General features: G+C 42.3%; 1 protein-coding gene across 6 annotated transcripts in view; it reads left to right on the top strand.

Moving 5' to 3' along the window:
• POMT2 (protein O-mannosyltransferase 2) overlaps window positions 1-15,416 on the top strand; it is a 30,127-nt gene extending 14,711 nt beyond the window's left edge. The window contains exons 12-22 of one of the 6 annotated variants that reach the window (XR_012775946.1): window positions 1,073-1,151; window positions 1,966-2,117; window positions 3,845-3,936; window positions 5,033-5,109; window positions 6,281-6,352; window positions 6,567-6,626; window positions 6,842-6,947; window positions 8,830-8,970; window positions 9,586-9,700; window positions 10,293-10,516; window positions 14,582-15,416. Coding sequence is in view for 3 of the 6 variants with exons in the window: in XM_075503325.1 (XP_075359440.1) it covers window positions 1,073-1,151; window positions 1,966-2,117; window positions 3,845-3,936; window positions 5,033-5,109; window positions 6,281-6,352; window positions 6,567-6,626; window positions 6,842-6,947; window positions 8,830-8,970; window positions 9,586-9,700; window positions 10,293-10,398 (1,000 nt within the window). In the remaining 3 variants the exon portion in view is untranslated. Of the gene's footprint in view, window positions 1-1,072; window positions 1,152-1,965; window positions 2,118-3,844; window positions 3,937-5,032; window positions 5,110-6,280; window positions 6,353-6,566; window positions 6,627-6,841; window positions 6,953-8,829; window positions 8,971-9,585; window positions 9,701-10,292; window positions 13,004-14,581 lie in introns of those variants that run through there. The other 5 variants (XR_012775945.1, XM_075503327.1, XM_075503325.1 and 2 more) reach the window with 5 other exon arrangements.
• Window positions 15,417-15,459: the final 43 nt, after the last annotated feature.

Raw genomic sequence — 15,459 nt, 5'->3', positions numbered from 1 at the left:
TTCCCTCTCTGTAGGGAATACCTGGGAGGAAGCAGGGGAACCCTAGTGACTTGATATTTAATGTTCGTCTGGTCTAATGTCACTGTGCCACAATGCTCTGTGCTGTTGCAGCTTTGATTCCTTAACAGAAGCCCTAAACTTGTGAGCCTGGAAATCACGTCGTACTGCATTCAGTATTGCGTGTTCACAAATCATTGCTTAGGTTTCCAAAATTATTTTAAGATTTAAAAAAAAAAAAAAAAAAAGCCTTGAGTTTTGGGTTTTACTACCAAATACACGATAACGAAGGTGATAAAATCTTGGCCGGGCGCTGCTGGTTGGGTCTTGATGAGCGCTCCGCGCTGGGAGGCGGAACTGCGGTGCTGCGGGGAAGGTCCGCCAGATGGCGCTCGTCTCCGCGCGCCGGGGCCCGCTCCAGCGCGGGCCGGGGGCTCCGTGCGGGCGGGGCCGGGCTGGCGGCGGCTGCGCTGCGGGCGGGGCTGGTCCTTGTCTGAGGGGGCTTATGAAGGGCTGGGCAGAGTGTGGCCAGGTGCTTCTGGTTGCCCCAGTTAGCGGTCCCTGCTAGGGCGGGAGGCTGTTTGTCTGCACCGTGTACAGCTGGTGCTAATGGGGGCCGCTGATCCCCGCCTCGGTGAATCTGTGTCCGACTAAATGGTACAATCTTTCCCCTCAAAAGCAAAACTGATAATCAAGAGAGGTCAGGATCTTGCTTTGCTTCTTGCAAGAGCAGGACTGTTAGTCCCACCTTTACTCTTCATTTAAAAAAACAAAACAAAACCAACAATGTCTTTCACTTGGAGGTGGTGGATTGTAGCTTGAGGGTTGGATTTAATCATGCTGTCCTCCTTTTCCAGCACTGCCCAGTGTGGCATGAGCTCAGAGTCGCATGGTGGGAAGCGGCAGTTTCACTCTGTGGCCCCCATTGCTGTTAAGGCTGCATGCATCCTGCCCTCGGCTGGAATTCAGTGGTGAAAGCGCTGGCAGCTCTCTGAATGGCTCAAACCAAAGTTCTTATCACAAATTGACTGAGACATAAAAATAAAACAAAGTTTGACTTTTAATTTCATTTCAGAACTTCTAGAAATCTTCACAGTCACCAGCACGAGGCTCCCCTGACAAGGAAACATTTTCAGGTCACTGGCTATGGAATAGTAAGTGAATGGCAAGATAAAACAAAAGCTCCTTCTTTTGGGGAGAGTTCATACCATGCCAAGGGGATTTATTCTTGCTTTTTTAGTTTTTTAGCCAAGGTGGTAGATGTGCATCTACCATACTGGAGGAAAAACTGATTTAGTATGAAATAGCTTATCTCATCGTTAAAGTCTGTTTAATGTGAACACAGACAAGAAAATAACTTAAGCTTTTATTGCCAGTCTAGCTTTGGCAGCATTTAACTCCAGAAATGCCAAGCTGAGCAACCTTGAAGTTGCTCTGACAAGTATTATTTTATGTATTTGGCCTTGTCACATAGACAAGTACCTTTTTTGACAGAATGATGACAGAATTTTGAATCACAAAAATGAAATCTGCTTTGAGGGCTGAATTTCCAAATGCAAGGGGCCGTTGCCTAAACCACTTTTGTGAAGGAGCCAAGTTACCCCTGTTTAAAATGTAACTCTGAACCACAGTCAAATATGAATTGGAAGCAAAAAATTTAAGGTTGGCAAGATAAAAATGTATTTGTCAGTAGTTGCCCATGTCTAGAATCATCTCTTCCTGATGTGGAATCTTTTCTGTGAAGTCCAAGTGAGGGTAGCCTGGGGTCCTTTGTTTAGCTTTGCCACCATTAGAGTTTCAGAAGTTCCTATTTGCAGTGCTTCAATCCTGTATGTCTTGTAGTTGGGGTTTGGGTTTGTTTGGTTTTGTGGAGGTTTTTTTTGTGGGGGTTTTGGGTTTTTTTTGCCTTTTTTGTGGGTGTTGTTTTTTTTTTTTTTTTCCCTCTCCTATGGTATGTTTGCATGATAGAATGGAACAGGAGACTCCAATGATTTCTGGCGGATTGAAGTGGTGGGCAGAAAGACTGGGAAGCTCATCAAAGTCCTACGGAGTCAGGTCCGGCTAACCCATGTGACCACAGGGTGTATATTGGGCTCTTCTGGAAAGACCCTGCCAAAATGGTAAATAGCTTGTAATCCCCCTCCACCCCTGCAAGGCCTTGAGCTGACACGTTTCTTTGCTCAATGGTACTTTTAAACTAAGCAATAACCACATTTCCTCCATTTCTTTATCTTTAAAATAATAAAAAAGTAACTAGCAGGTACTAAAAATATAACCAGAGGGGAAGATCTGGGTTAGGGTTATGCAGTCTGTTCCAGTGAAGGTATACAGCTCTGAAAAATAATATCCCTTACTAAGAGATCCAAGAGTGGCATGGGCGTAGATCTTGTCATCTGGTAAGTCCAGGAGCGGATGACAGACCTGTTCTTTAAGGCCCATTTTATCCTTGGGATTCACAAAAATTGCTAGACACTGGGGCAGTTCATGCTGTTCTGTACCATAATCCTCCAAATTTCTTTTTATTGTTATTAATTTCTTTTGTGGTTGGAAGACATTCTGCCGTTTTTGCATGCAGCATCTGAAGCAAGGGCAACGGTAACAAGCTGCTATTAGCAGGGGTCATGATTTAATATGTCCTTGGATTATATATCTTCATCATTAAAATGAGGTATATGCAGAGACATCCAAACGAATACCAAACAAGCTGCTGTATCTGCGAAGCTGTACTGTGTGGGATGCTAACATGGATCCTGAAGCAGCAGACTGTGCAGTCATGTTGCTTCTGTTTCCAAAGCAGCCTCCGTTACTGCTAGCTTAGGTTTCCCTTCACTGTGTTATGGTGAAAAGGGCTTCTAAGGAATCCTGTGGATGCTGAATCACAGTGAGCGCAGGCAGATACCTCTGGTGACTGCCTGGTCAGGAATGAAAGTGCCATTTAGACTTTACCAGTAAAAGTGGGCTCATGGGTAAATAATGTGATTGGTTTTTAAAAAAAAATGAATCACTGCCTCTGTCAACAGTGTTCAAGAAAGGGGGTATATATATTTTTTTTCCCCCTAACACAAACACCCTGTGAATGGAAGTTATTGCCATAAAATATTGATGACATTAAGAGCTGAGGGGGAAAAAATACTTGTTAACTGCAAATAAGGATGGTTAGAGTATATTGGATTTTTTTTTTTTTTTTTTTTAGGAATTTAAAGGGGAGTAATCACTGTCCTTCAGAGAATTAAGTGGTGATTAATTAATGGAATTAATTACTGGAATTAAGTCTGCTAAGTGGTGACTGATAGAAAATTCCTTATTAATCTGTCACATTACTGCAGGGTTTGATGCACTTTCTCCCAAAGTGTTTGATGTGACCTGCTAGAAATAGGGTGACAGACTAAATGAACAGTTGGTGGGATCCTCTAAAGTCGTTCTTTTGTTTCCGTAATACAGTTGCTGTAGGCATGGATTGACTTAAATTAACGATGGTGATTTTCTTCTGGAGAGACTGTAAGGGTTGACTTGAAGTAGTTTCTGTTGTCAGTGTGCATCATCTTCAAAAATCCCACTGCTTATGTATGGACCTAGGTTTTTTAGTTTAGATACCCAAAGTTAGAAATGTGGTTCAAATATGCAGTAGAATTTTGATGTTGCTGCCTTGCAAATCTGTTTGGTTTCTACAGGATGCTTAGAGCATGTAAGAGTGTGTAAGAATGCAGCTGCTGGGATTGAGTGGTATGGTAGTACCATATGGTAGTATGGAGAAGTATAAAGCTAAATAGAGAAAAAATCAGACATGAACTGGAAATATTGAGTGATCTTTTGTGGGATGGTGGCTAACTGTTCTGCTGTTCCTCAGGGGTTGGGAACAAGTGGAAGTCACCTGCACACCATACCTGAAGGAGACTCCCAATTCCCTCTGGAACTTTGAAGATCATATTAACCCTAAGTGTAAGTCATTTATTTCTTTTGCCTTTGAGATTGCATCTTGACTTGCTGTTAAAGGAAGGAATGAGCTATCAGATGGCAAGAACTGGCATTCAGTGTTTGGAATCTGTGTGTCCTTTCCCAACTCAAGTGTGAACTTGCTGAACTTGGGCCAGTTGTTCAGAGATGCTTAGCCTTTTTCTGCTTCACTGTTTGTACTGTAAGCTGGTGATAATGCTTCAAGCGTAGTGGAAGTATAAAGACTTTTTTAAGGATTTTGAGATCTTAATGAGTAACAAAAGTGTGAAGTTTTATAGGCACTGCAGTACAGGCTGTTATTTTTAACATCATTGGTTTAATTGGGAATTGTCATAGATATGAGTATGTCATATATACTTTAATGATTTTTTTAAAAAGCTAGGATCCACCCTCTTCTGGGGTATTTTTTTCCTTCTCTTACCGGGGGCATGCTAAATAATGACTTTGCAGTACCATCAAGAAATGAATAGAAGTGTGACAGAGAACTAACTTTGCCAATAGTGACAGATGGGCCTTGCAGCCTCATCCAGGAGTTAGATATGTGTCACAGCCTCATTTGGCCTGAATTATTCAATACAATTTTCATCCCATGAATTGCAGATGACTTGGGCTGAGTTCTGAGTTATTAAAAAAATGAGTGTTCTTCATCCTTTCAGAGCAACTGTATGCAAACCAAAAGAGAGGAATCCTGGGCTGTTGACTTGGTAGAATTTCCTCTTCTGTTGTAATGCATTTTATATTCCCACACTTGTGGCTCATTTACAGATAAACAGCAGCCTATGAACAATATGTCTCTAATTTCAGCTAGAAATACAAATCTGTTTATTTCATGGACTTATCTATTTCTCTTGGTCCTGGAAGTAAAGGAGGAAATCTAGTAGTACATCAGTTGTGAAATTCACTGGGGGATGCTTTTGACTGCAAGCCTCTGTGTTTAGAATATGAATGAATTGTGTAGGGAATTAAAAGAGGTGCTAGAAGCAGATTTGTCACAGGAGGAGAGTGTTTAGTTTATTATGAAAGAGGCAAAGAAAAGTAAACCATACAGACTTCTAATCTATTTTTCTCTCTTTTTCTGAAGTGCCCAATATCAGCCTGGATGTTTTGAAGCCCTCTTTTGCAGAAATTCTGCTAGAATCCCACATGGTTATGATCCGGGTAGGATATCATTAATTCTAGATTATAATTTTCTTCCTCCTTTCTCTTGCATTAAAAAGAAATAGCATTTTCTGAGATGTCTGGGTGATGGCTGCAAGCTAGGGCAGAATTTACATGCCCCAGCAACCTACCTGAATTTATACTTAGAAAAAGGGGTGGTCTTGCAGCTAAATCTTCCAGAAGTTTGGAAGCCTTGGGCTTGATGCCTGTCTCTGCTGTTGGTGTGATCTAGCTACAGCCTAATTATGTAATCCCTCCACTGCTGAAATTCAGTTCTGTAAAGGATAGTTGGAAATTTTCCCTGCCCTACTGGAAGGTTTTGGAGTTAAATTTTTATTTGGGAGGCAGGAGGATATTACTGTGGTCAGAGTCAGGAAAATTAGCTTAACAGACACTTAGGAGAACAATAAATGTTTGGCTTGAAAATGGACAACTTCTACTTTTAAAAAAAGTTCATAGAGGTGCTGTGTTTTCTGCTTTCCTCTTCCCTATTTATCCCTGAATATAAAAAAAAAAGAGCTGGATTTAATATTTTCGAGGTGGACTACTCTTGCAGTCTTTCCCCATGATTGTTCTTTGTGCTTTTGGCCACAGACCTTCTGCTTCCAGTTCCTCAATCCTTCGTCTGAAGAATGAGAAGTTACTATTTTGAGAGAGGAGTCTAAGGTTTTATTTGCTACTGTTTGTAAAGCTCTTCTCAGATTCTTAAAAGAAACAAGGTAGTCAAGCAAATTATTATTAATGCTAAGCATTTCCATGGTAACCAGTGATAATGCTGTCTCAGGTAAGGAAGCACCTGCATGAGTTTCCATGGAAATAATCTTTCTGAGGCTTTTATTTCAGAGTGGAGGGAAACCTGTTGAAGTAGTCTCTTAATGAACAAAGATCTTGCTTATGCAACATGTATCCTCAGTGACAGAAAAGCTGGAGAAGAGAAATGAGAGAATACTGCCTCTAATGGTACACAAAGAACATTCTCACTTGCACAGTAATAGTAAAACATTCATTGTCCTCATTGTGGCCATCTCCAGAAGATGATGTGTTTATGTAGTCAGAAAACAGCCTTTACTCAGGAAGAGTATTCATGTATGTTTGTGTACCCAGACGTTTCTGGGCAGGCTTTGCAGCATAACTGCCTGCTCATTTAAATTTTATCTTGACTTATCTGTAGGGAAACAGTGGCCTCAAACCAAAGGACAATGAAGTTACATCCAAACCTTGGCACTGGCCCATCAACTACCAGGTATATTGGTCAATCCACCTTCCTTTCTGTTTTCAAGTGCTTTTGCTGTGCTTCTTGAAGCATAGCACCTCTTAATTGCATTGAAGATATTGTCAGCTTTATTTTGTAGCACCTGAGCTGCATGGATGGGAATTTGTCTCACCTTTGACACTGTGCAAAATACAAACTGGATTGACGCAAACCTATTTTACTCCCTTCTGGTCTGTTTCCTCAGGGCCTGCGTTTTTCTGGTATCAACGAGACTGATTATCGGGTTTATTTGCTGGGAAACCCGGTAAGTTAGAGTGGGAGGTTCCAATCCAATGTCTTTAGCAAATTTTAGCTTACTCTTGCTTCTGCCAGTGACAATGATTCTCTTCCTCATCCTCCTCCTTTTGGACTGTCTCTTTCATTGAACTCTTATGCTTGCATGTAGCTTTTCAATTCCTCTCACATGCACATTCCTATGCCCAGCCTAAAGTCCCAAATATTTCTTTTCTTCCTATGTAGGTGATTTGGTGGCTAAATCTGGTCACTCTTGGGTTATATCTTCTGATAGCAGTTTCCACTGCAGTGACCCTGAAGAGAGGTGTCCAACTGACATCTGAACTCAAAGGTGAGGTCAGTCTTCCTATCCCTCCTGCACTATAGAATCCCTATTATAACATCCTGGTTTCCTAATATAGGAAACCTCATCTTGGGACTCCTCTATTAAAAAAATCATTTTTTATATTGTATTAAAACCTTGGGGGTTGAACAAAATACACTCAAGGCAGCTGTATGTACAAAACACTAAGCTGTATAGTGCTTTTAAAGCGTAGCACTGAATGATGTGACTTAACAAAGGGTTCCATACTAGAAGTAATCACTCTGAATAAATCTCACTTTTTTCATGGCAGACCATTCCTGATGAATTGCCAAATTTCCTAAGCCTGTAAGACTTGATCAGAAATCCTCAAGTCAGCAAGGGCCCTGAGACACCTACTTAGCCAAGGAGCAGAGCTCTGGAAGTGACTCACAGGCAGGAGATGTGATCAGTGGCTCCTCAAAAGTCTTACTGCTCCTTTGCTGGAGAGTGCAGAGCTGGACTGGGTATAAGCTGGCATCTTAAAGTGATCCAAAGATATGAGTCTCAGTAGGCTTTTGCTGCCTTGTTTTCTTGCAGGAGACAAGTGCTTGGATTAGTCAGTAGCTTGCATGCCAGCTCTGCTGTGCAGGTGATCACCCAGCCTAGCATGGGAGTTGCTAATGGACTGCTCAAGAGTTGACCAATGTTGACCGCAACTGCTGTCAGTTACATTGATTACTGCAGCTCAGAAATGACTAGATCCATATCTGTTGGAAAGACTATATTTGATCTGGACATATCAGTAGGAGAAGGTGATAAAACGTATGTCAGGAAAACCTTGCTGATACAGAGTTCTACTGGTCCCACGGTTTTTAGCTTGTTCTGCTTTGCAGGCTTCCAAGGTGTTTTTTCTAGCAGAAATACTTACCCCACATATGTTACTGATTATAGGCTTCCTTTTCACAAATGCCTTTTGCAGGCACCTTAAAAATGTATGGATGGCAGGACTTTGTGTGGGAAACCAAGGGTGGGAAACCATTGGGCTTTGGTTACCAAGCAATGTCCTCAAGGAAAAGAGTGGGAGCTTCATATCTCAAATAGTTTAATAGTAAACGGGACAGCTCTTCAACAAAAATACTGCAAGGAGCTACCTGTATTGGCTGTAAGGGAGACAGACTAGTTGGATTAATGATCTGCTCCCAAGCTCTGCTTGTGCTTTGTACTAATGTAGTATGCATGGTGTTTTGAAATGAGAAGTGTTTCCTGATAGTTATGAAAGGCAAATGACAAATGCAAGACATGCAGTGATCCTTTATTATGTCCAATGCCGAGGTTGTAGAGCTTTTCACAAACGCTAATAAGTCGTACTTTGACCATTCCAGTTTACATCAATGGCTGCTTCATTTTGTACATCTCTTTGTGGGAAGTGAATTCTAAAATGTGATGTGAAACTATTCAGTTACATGATAAGTTATTGGCAGACACCAGAGCTCTCAGTCTCTTCCCCAGGCTCTGAAAGCTAGGCAACATTTCTTTCCAGGAAAGGCTGGCAAAGTGATCATCTTGATGGCTTGTAGTCTTATTGCAGAGAGAATAAAAAACATCAGAAACTGGAATGACATAATTAGTCTGATGTACGTCCTGAGAAACTGCAAGTTAGTCTTAACATAGAGCATGGTCAACCTCCTGCCAGTCCCTTGAGACTTATGCTTTTTTGTATATCTTATTCTGACAACTCTTCTCCTGAAAAGTGTTTGTATGTTTATAAAGAATGCAGCTAGGATTGTTGCAGAGGCTTGGAGCAATTTCCGACCAGTACATGACTTCCTGCAGAGATCATTCCTGTTAAGTTCACTTACTGTGATAAGGCTTGCAAATAGGAACTGTAGTTGAGTTTATCTCTGCTGAAGTCTGTTTATTTGTGTTCCAGAACTGTCCAGAGTTGTGCTACATGGTGGAGGGCAGATCACACTGGGCTGGCTCCTTCATTACCTCCCTTTTTTTATGATGGGCCGAGTTCTCTACTTTCACCACTACTTTCCTGCCATGCTTTTTTCCAGCATGTTGACAGGTAAATACTAGAGTCCGGGAGAAGACAATTCTGTTAAATGGAATGTTTTCAGCCTAAACAGTATTTTTTTTTTTAAATAGATTTTCTGCTTGCTTGTGCAAAGTGCTTGAAAACATTGACTAATTCTAAATGTTTTTCACAAAGCAGCTTGCAGTGCCAAATTGTCTTTTTTTGTTACTACCCTGAAGAGGCAGTCATGTCTAGTGCTTAGGGCATTTAAATTTAGAAACGTGATTCCTATTCTCTGCTCTGTCACTGTTCTTACATATGCTTTTATACAAGTTACTTTCCTTTGTTTGCTGCCCCCACTTTTCTGTCATGTCTGTTTATAATTCAGTCTTGGTAGTTTTTCCTGTGATTTTGTACCAACTAAGCATGCTGGGGTCCAGATCTTTTTTGCATTTATTCAAATGGAAGAGTGGGAAAAAAGAACCTTCTGCTGATTACAAACCAATCCTTATAGTTCTGAAGGTTAACAAGTTAAATGAATTTAAAAATTGACAAGGTTTTCTGGTGTTAACAGAGCTTTTTGTTGGCCCAGACTATGGCTGAACATAGCGGCTCTGTTCTTTGGCCTCTGCATTGTTCCTGATGTCTACCTCTTCCTTCTTTTAGGAATCACGTGGGACACACTACTGAAGTTCTGTGCTGGGTTCTTGTCACCCAGCACTACAGCTAGAAGAGTATATGGAGGGGGGTTCCTGGCACTGGTTCTGCTCATCATGTACAGGTGCGTATTGAAAGCTGAACTTTTCCTGAATGTGTGACAGTCACTGTCTGAACGGAAACTTTAGTGCCTGGTAACTATCCTTAGCCTTTGTCTCTGCCTTTCTTCTCTGCTGAACTTGTCAGACATCATCAAGCCCAATCCTAAAACCTCAAATTTGATCAGATTCAGCATCTGTGTCCCAGTAATGTGTTATAAAACATCTTTCCATTGCAGGGAATCTTTCCTTTATCCCAGCACTCAGTGTGAATGCTTTATTCTCCTCCAAACCCACAGCTCAGTGGTTTTGTCCCCATTCTAGTCCCCATGTCAGATAGTGCCACATCCCTCAAATACAGGCAAATTCTTCATTGCTGTAGGTTTTCTCAGCTGGCTTTTCTCTAAAGCTGTTTCTTTCTAAGAGAAAATGCCACCTGTGACATAACTGTGCACTATGTATATATTGTGTTCAGCAGAGATTAGAAGGTCCCCAGTGGAGCTTAGAGCAGCCCAAAAACAAAGGTCCCATAGGACATCTGTATGGACTAATCTGCTGCAATGCTCTTGAGACAGAAAACTGTGCAGTCCCTGATGGGCATTTGGTTTCTTTCCACAGCTTCTACCTCTTCCATCCTCTGTCCTATGGGATGATAGGACCCATGGCCTCCGACCCTAACAGCCCCATGGCAGGGCTCCGATGGATGGACTCTTGGGAGTTCTAGAGCCAGCAAAGGGAGCCTGGGAACTGCAGATGAGAAGCATGAGATCTGCTGCACGTCAGGCTGATTCTGGTGCTTTGGAGACATGTGACTGTAAAATGCCCTCTCTGGAGAGCTCTGGGTATAGTAGCCCTGTTGCTTTGGCATTTATTTGCACTGCCTGCATTGGAAGATGCAGAGGATGACCATGAGAAGGTCCTCTTAAAAAGACTCATGTCCTGAATCCTTAGGTTGTGTCCCTGGACAACTGACTGCTTAAATCTCAAATTTTTTGAGCAATATATATCTGTCAAACAGCAGTGGTATTCCATCAATCAGACCAGTACAAGTTGGAGGTTGTGTGTAGCTGCATGTTCACATGTGTGTGCGTCTTCCTTCTGGTAATCTAAGCATCATTGCAGTTTGAGAGCCAGACAGTGTCTGAGACATTAGGACTTTTACCATTATTAACAACCTTTCTTATGGGGAAGTTTTTGAAAGCTTCGTGTAAGTATCTGGAGACCTCCATTTTACCCTGCCCTGGCTGTCTGTGTTTTTTTGTTCTGACCCTGAATTTTTAGAATTTGACTGAAAGGGGTCTGCTTGAAATCTCCTGAGCCACTGTGCCTTGTCTGTCTCCCAGGGCCTCTGCAGGCATAGGAGATGCAGATTGTTTATCCCTGTATACTGCCTTGCATTCTGGTCACCTTTAATCATTCATAACAATCACCTAGCAGGCCTGCGCTCAGAGCCAGACCGTTCCAGCTCAGCACTTTGTAGCTTCCTTGCAGTTCTGTCTGAAACTGCTAAGGAAATTACAGTGGAAATAGCAAGCGATTTATTTTCTGCCCCAGTGTGCTGTGAAGACCGGCTTCTTGGGGGTGTACTAGATACTGAAATGATAGCTTGGGAATTTTAGACAGCTGTCATTCATGTTTTGATCCCAGCTGTTCCAGTGCCAGTACCTGTGCTTTTAGGGGGAAGGTTTCATCTTAATGAATGTGGCATCGGCAAAACTGGCTGTCAGTGCCACGGTAGATAGCGCACTGTATTCCAGCAAGTTCCCTCTCATAGATGGCTGATCATCAAATTACTGTATTGAAGAAAATGTGAGGCCAGGCAAAAAAAATTCTTTGTCTGCTGAGTGTCTAGAGCCATTGGATGTTGAATCCACCCCTTCCGAGAAAGCGGAATGCTATTTATCAGGTGCCTTTCTCCCGTGTTAGGTCTATTCTGTAAATGTTCCTTTTATTCAGTCTCCTACTCTTCACCCAATTTCAATTTCTTGTCACAGTTCAAGGTTGCTACCTTGTAGCATCCAGCATGAATGACACTTAGACCCCAGCTGTGTTCCTGTCTCAAGAAGTAATATTTGCAAAACTGTTTTGTGTATGTTTCAAGGAACTCAAGCCTTTCATTTCAGAGTGTTTGTTCTGCTTCTTAGGCTTGCATCAAAATTACAGGTACAGGGAGAGCAGCAGGTGAGTGTGTCCATCTTTAAACATAAATTGTGCATTCATTTCTCTTACCAAACCTTAAATTCTAGTGTATTTCCTACAACACGGAAGGGCTCTGTTAGCACAGTTGTTCTGTGTGGGGGACTGAGACTCCAATCAGACTTGCTTTCATTCCTCTTTAATAGAGATCCATAGCATTGTTCAGTAAGGCAGCTGCTTGCTATTGTAAGGCTCTGGCTTGGTGTGTCACATCTCTCTCCAGAAGTTGACTCCTATAGACACTAACTCACATGGTATGGACCTATGCTTTTGATTCTAAAGGTTTTGAGTTAATCACCTGCTGGTAATACATGGTGAGAAGTCATTGCACTAATTAGTTACTGGGTTTGATGATGCTTTTCCACTTGCTATTGCAGGAAGTGCTCCCACCTGCATGAGCCAGGGATTCACAGAGGTGATATATAGCCAAGAAGGATGAGGGAGAAGGCTGGAAACTTCTTCAGGTCCTGCTTGATCTGACAGCAGCTGTGAATTGTTAACTGTTGGCAACATGGCAGGCAGACAGTGCAGTGCTGCCTTTGTAGCAATGTGATTCAGCATCTTCTACTCTTGGTGAGATTATTAGCTTAATACCTTGCTATCCTGAATATGAGCTTTCCCAAAAATGGTGGCATTGGCATGGGGAGGATTTGCCAGAAGAGCTGATAAAAGCTGTGATTTGAAGTGTAGGGTTTTTCCCAGCACATACAATCACACACTTGCCCTTAACACTAACAAGAAAGAAAACTAAGAAACTTGTGAGTGTTTTGGAATGACAGTTTCTAACTCTTTATTCATCAAATTAAATCTGTGAGAAAGCAAAGATCGACTTAGTAACCTTGGTTACTTCAGTTATTATGGAGGGGTCAATTTTGTAGGAGCTGCCTGAGGAAGATGAGTTAGTGTGTTCCTTGGTCAGGGTCCCTCTATCCTTTATTGCTAATATTCTTTTTGGTGGGGATTGGCGGCTGAGTTTGGGGATTGGCCAGCTGAAGGTGGCAAATGTCATGCTCCTATCCCACCTTCCTGTGCACAAGCCCAGCTTCTGTTTCAATACAGGCAAAGGTTTATTTTTCTTTAGGACTGCCATTTCAGAAATCCTCTGAGAGCACTTGATCTATTTCTTAGGCCTTGTGTGCTGGTAAGGGGATGGAGGCATACAGTGAAAAAAATCTAGCTATTCCACAAGAGGGAGCAACCTCCAGCTGAATTTTTTTTTTTTTTTTAAATCTGGAGTTAAAATTATTGAAAGGTCTATATTTGAAGACTAGAGGGCAGACATTTCCTCTAGACTCCAAGGGTTGGGTTTTCAAGTAAGTGTAAATTGATGTTGCTCTGTTTTCTTTCAGGAGAAAAATACAGAAAAATTATTTTAGTTAGAATTTGGCCTTCAATGTTTGTTTCTCAAAACAAAACCTGTCAGGCCATAGCTGGAACATAATAGTAAACCGGTATTTTGTGAGGTCAATAAAATACAATAATTGGGATTCCCTTAGTGACTCTGACGTAAAATATCTGAGTGGTGCAGATGTGAGGCAATGGATGCAGGGCACTCTTTGCTTTCTGAATGGAACTGGGCTGCTTCAGTTCAGTTTTTCCATTTGTGCTTGTGGAAGGAGTTCAGGTTCATTTTGAGGACTGCTTATTAGTCCTCTTCCCCAGTCATGTGGAAAATAGCTAATGGTGCTTTCTGAGGCCAGAAGATGCTGTTCCCTGGAGCAGCTGCTCTCTTTGAACTTTGCTTGACAGGGCTCCTTTTATCACTGGCAAAGTATTTCATCAAACTGTATCTGTGGATTCAAATTACAAAAAGCTGCAGGCTGCCATGTTCCCTGCTTCAAATTCTTTTTTATGTGTAAACTCTATTTTCACCTCTTCAGTCTTTGGAGGATAGATAGAAGGCCTCTAGGCTCATCTAGCTTCATCCTAGACAATCTATCCATCTTAAAAGGTTTCTGTTAACAGTCGCTTCAGGACACCAATGTGCACACACCTATTCCAGCAGCAGGGACTGGCCTATTTCCAGGAACTGGACTACTCATGCAGTGAGACACAGATGTGACTGTGAGGAGGATTTGAATGGAGATTCCTGTGCCGAGGTTGCCCTTGGTCCAGGTGGAGGACTTTTGTGTCATGTACTGCTTACCAGCATTGTTCACAGCCCTGTTGGTGGGAGAGCCACCACCACTCTCTTGTCTGTAGAGAGTTTTCTTTTTGCATCTTGATTGGAAGGGCTTGTTGATGCGCAAAGGGCATTGACAGGATCTACCTTTTTGTTTCTCCCTCCTTCCTTCCACTTCTTCACGTATGCACAAAGTACAGGATATGTCTTTGCTTCTCCTCCAATTTTTAGGCTGTGCACCCATTTCTTACGGGTGCCTGAACACGGGGTAGGACAGGACACCTCATAGTATCCTGAGTAGGTGAATACCTGTCACATGCACTGAGAGCAAAACCAGAACCTTGTTATGGAAAGGTAAACAAATGTGTTATTTGACAGTTCCTGCCTGTCCCTCCTGTATCCCTCTGAGAATCGTTTTCAAGGGACTTGAGAGTGAACCAGCTGTCAACATGCAAACACAGGCATTTACCTGAAATTCTCCATTGCCACGCTTAGCAGCTTCCCTTTGGGAGGCTGTGCTTGTTTGACTTACCCTCTGGGTTGGCACTCTGCGCACAAGTACCATTATAACACTGTTTCCTCCTCTCAGGATCCCGCTGGCAATGCAAAAATCTCCCTAGTGGTGCCCTGTGCCTCCGCCAGCTGGGGAATATAGGTAAGATTCCCCCTCCCCCCCCTCCCCCTTTACAGCAAGTGACCCCACACATTGGCAAGTGTGTGTCATGAAAGCAAAAATGTGTGGACTGTTAGAACATCATAAGGCTCTTTCCTGCTGGGAAAGGAAGGCTGAGGATAAGAACACCACCTCCATAGCACACTTGCTCTCTTCGGGGGGCTGTGGGCTGCAAGCAGTCAGGACTGAAAATTGTCTCTGTCTTCTTTAAAGTACTAAGACCTTGGTTGCATAGTTGGTTGTGAGTTGCTTTACTTTTTAAACTCCCTTATGCTCTTTACTTCTACTATGGGGCTACTAATCATAGCCCCATAGTCAAGGGCTACGATTGTCACAAATAATAACTGAGATAGGGGACTTAGTAGCACAGAAGCTACTCCCGCTGAATTTGTAATTGGTCCTAAAACTTTGCCCAGTGAGTTTATTGTGTTTCACAAGAGGCACTGTTTAGAGCCATCCTTGGAGAACTTGCCCCTGACTGAGCAAGAGTTTGGAGCAGTGGTGAGAGGGGTTCTTTTGTAATTCTGTCCTATATGCTGAACCTTTCTTACTAATGCTGCGTGTGTGTGTGTGTGTGTGTGTGTGTGCGCGCGCGTGCATGTGTCTGTCCCTGAACTGAATGTCTTCTAACTAAGGTGTAATTACTGCACCATACAGTGTGGATGGCAGAATGTTCCCTTGAGCTATAAATGTATTTTGTACAGGAAATTATGGAAAATGAGGTAAAACTTGGAATTTAATTTTGTAATAAATACCTCTTCTTTCAAGTATTCTCTTTGCATCTAGATCTTGGG

The sequence above is a fragment of the Mycteria americana genome, chromosome 5, assembly GCF_035582795.1.
Source record: "Mycteria americana isolate JAX WOST 10 ecotype Jacksonville Zoo and Gardens chromosome 5, USCA_MyAme_1.0, whole genome shotgun sequence".
NCBI classification, from domain to species: domain Eukaryota; kingdom Metazoa; phylum Chordata; class Aves; order Ciconiiformes; family Ciconiidae; genus Mycteria; species Mycteria americana.
The sequence above is the reverse complement of the archived record's forward strand: the minus strand, read 5'-3'. Positions and strand labels throughout refer to the sequence as shown.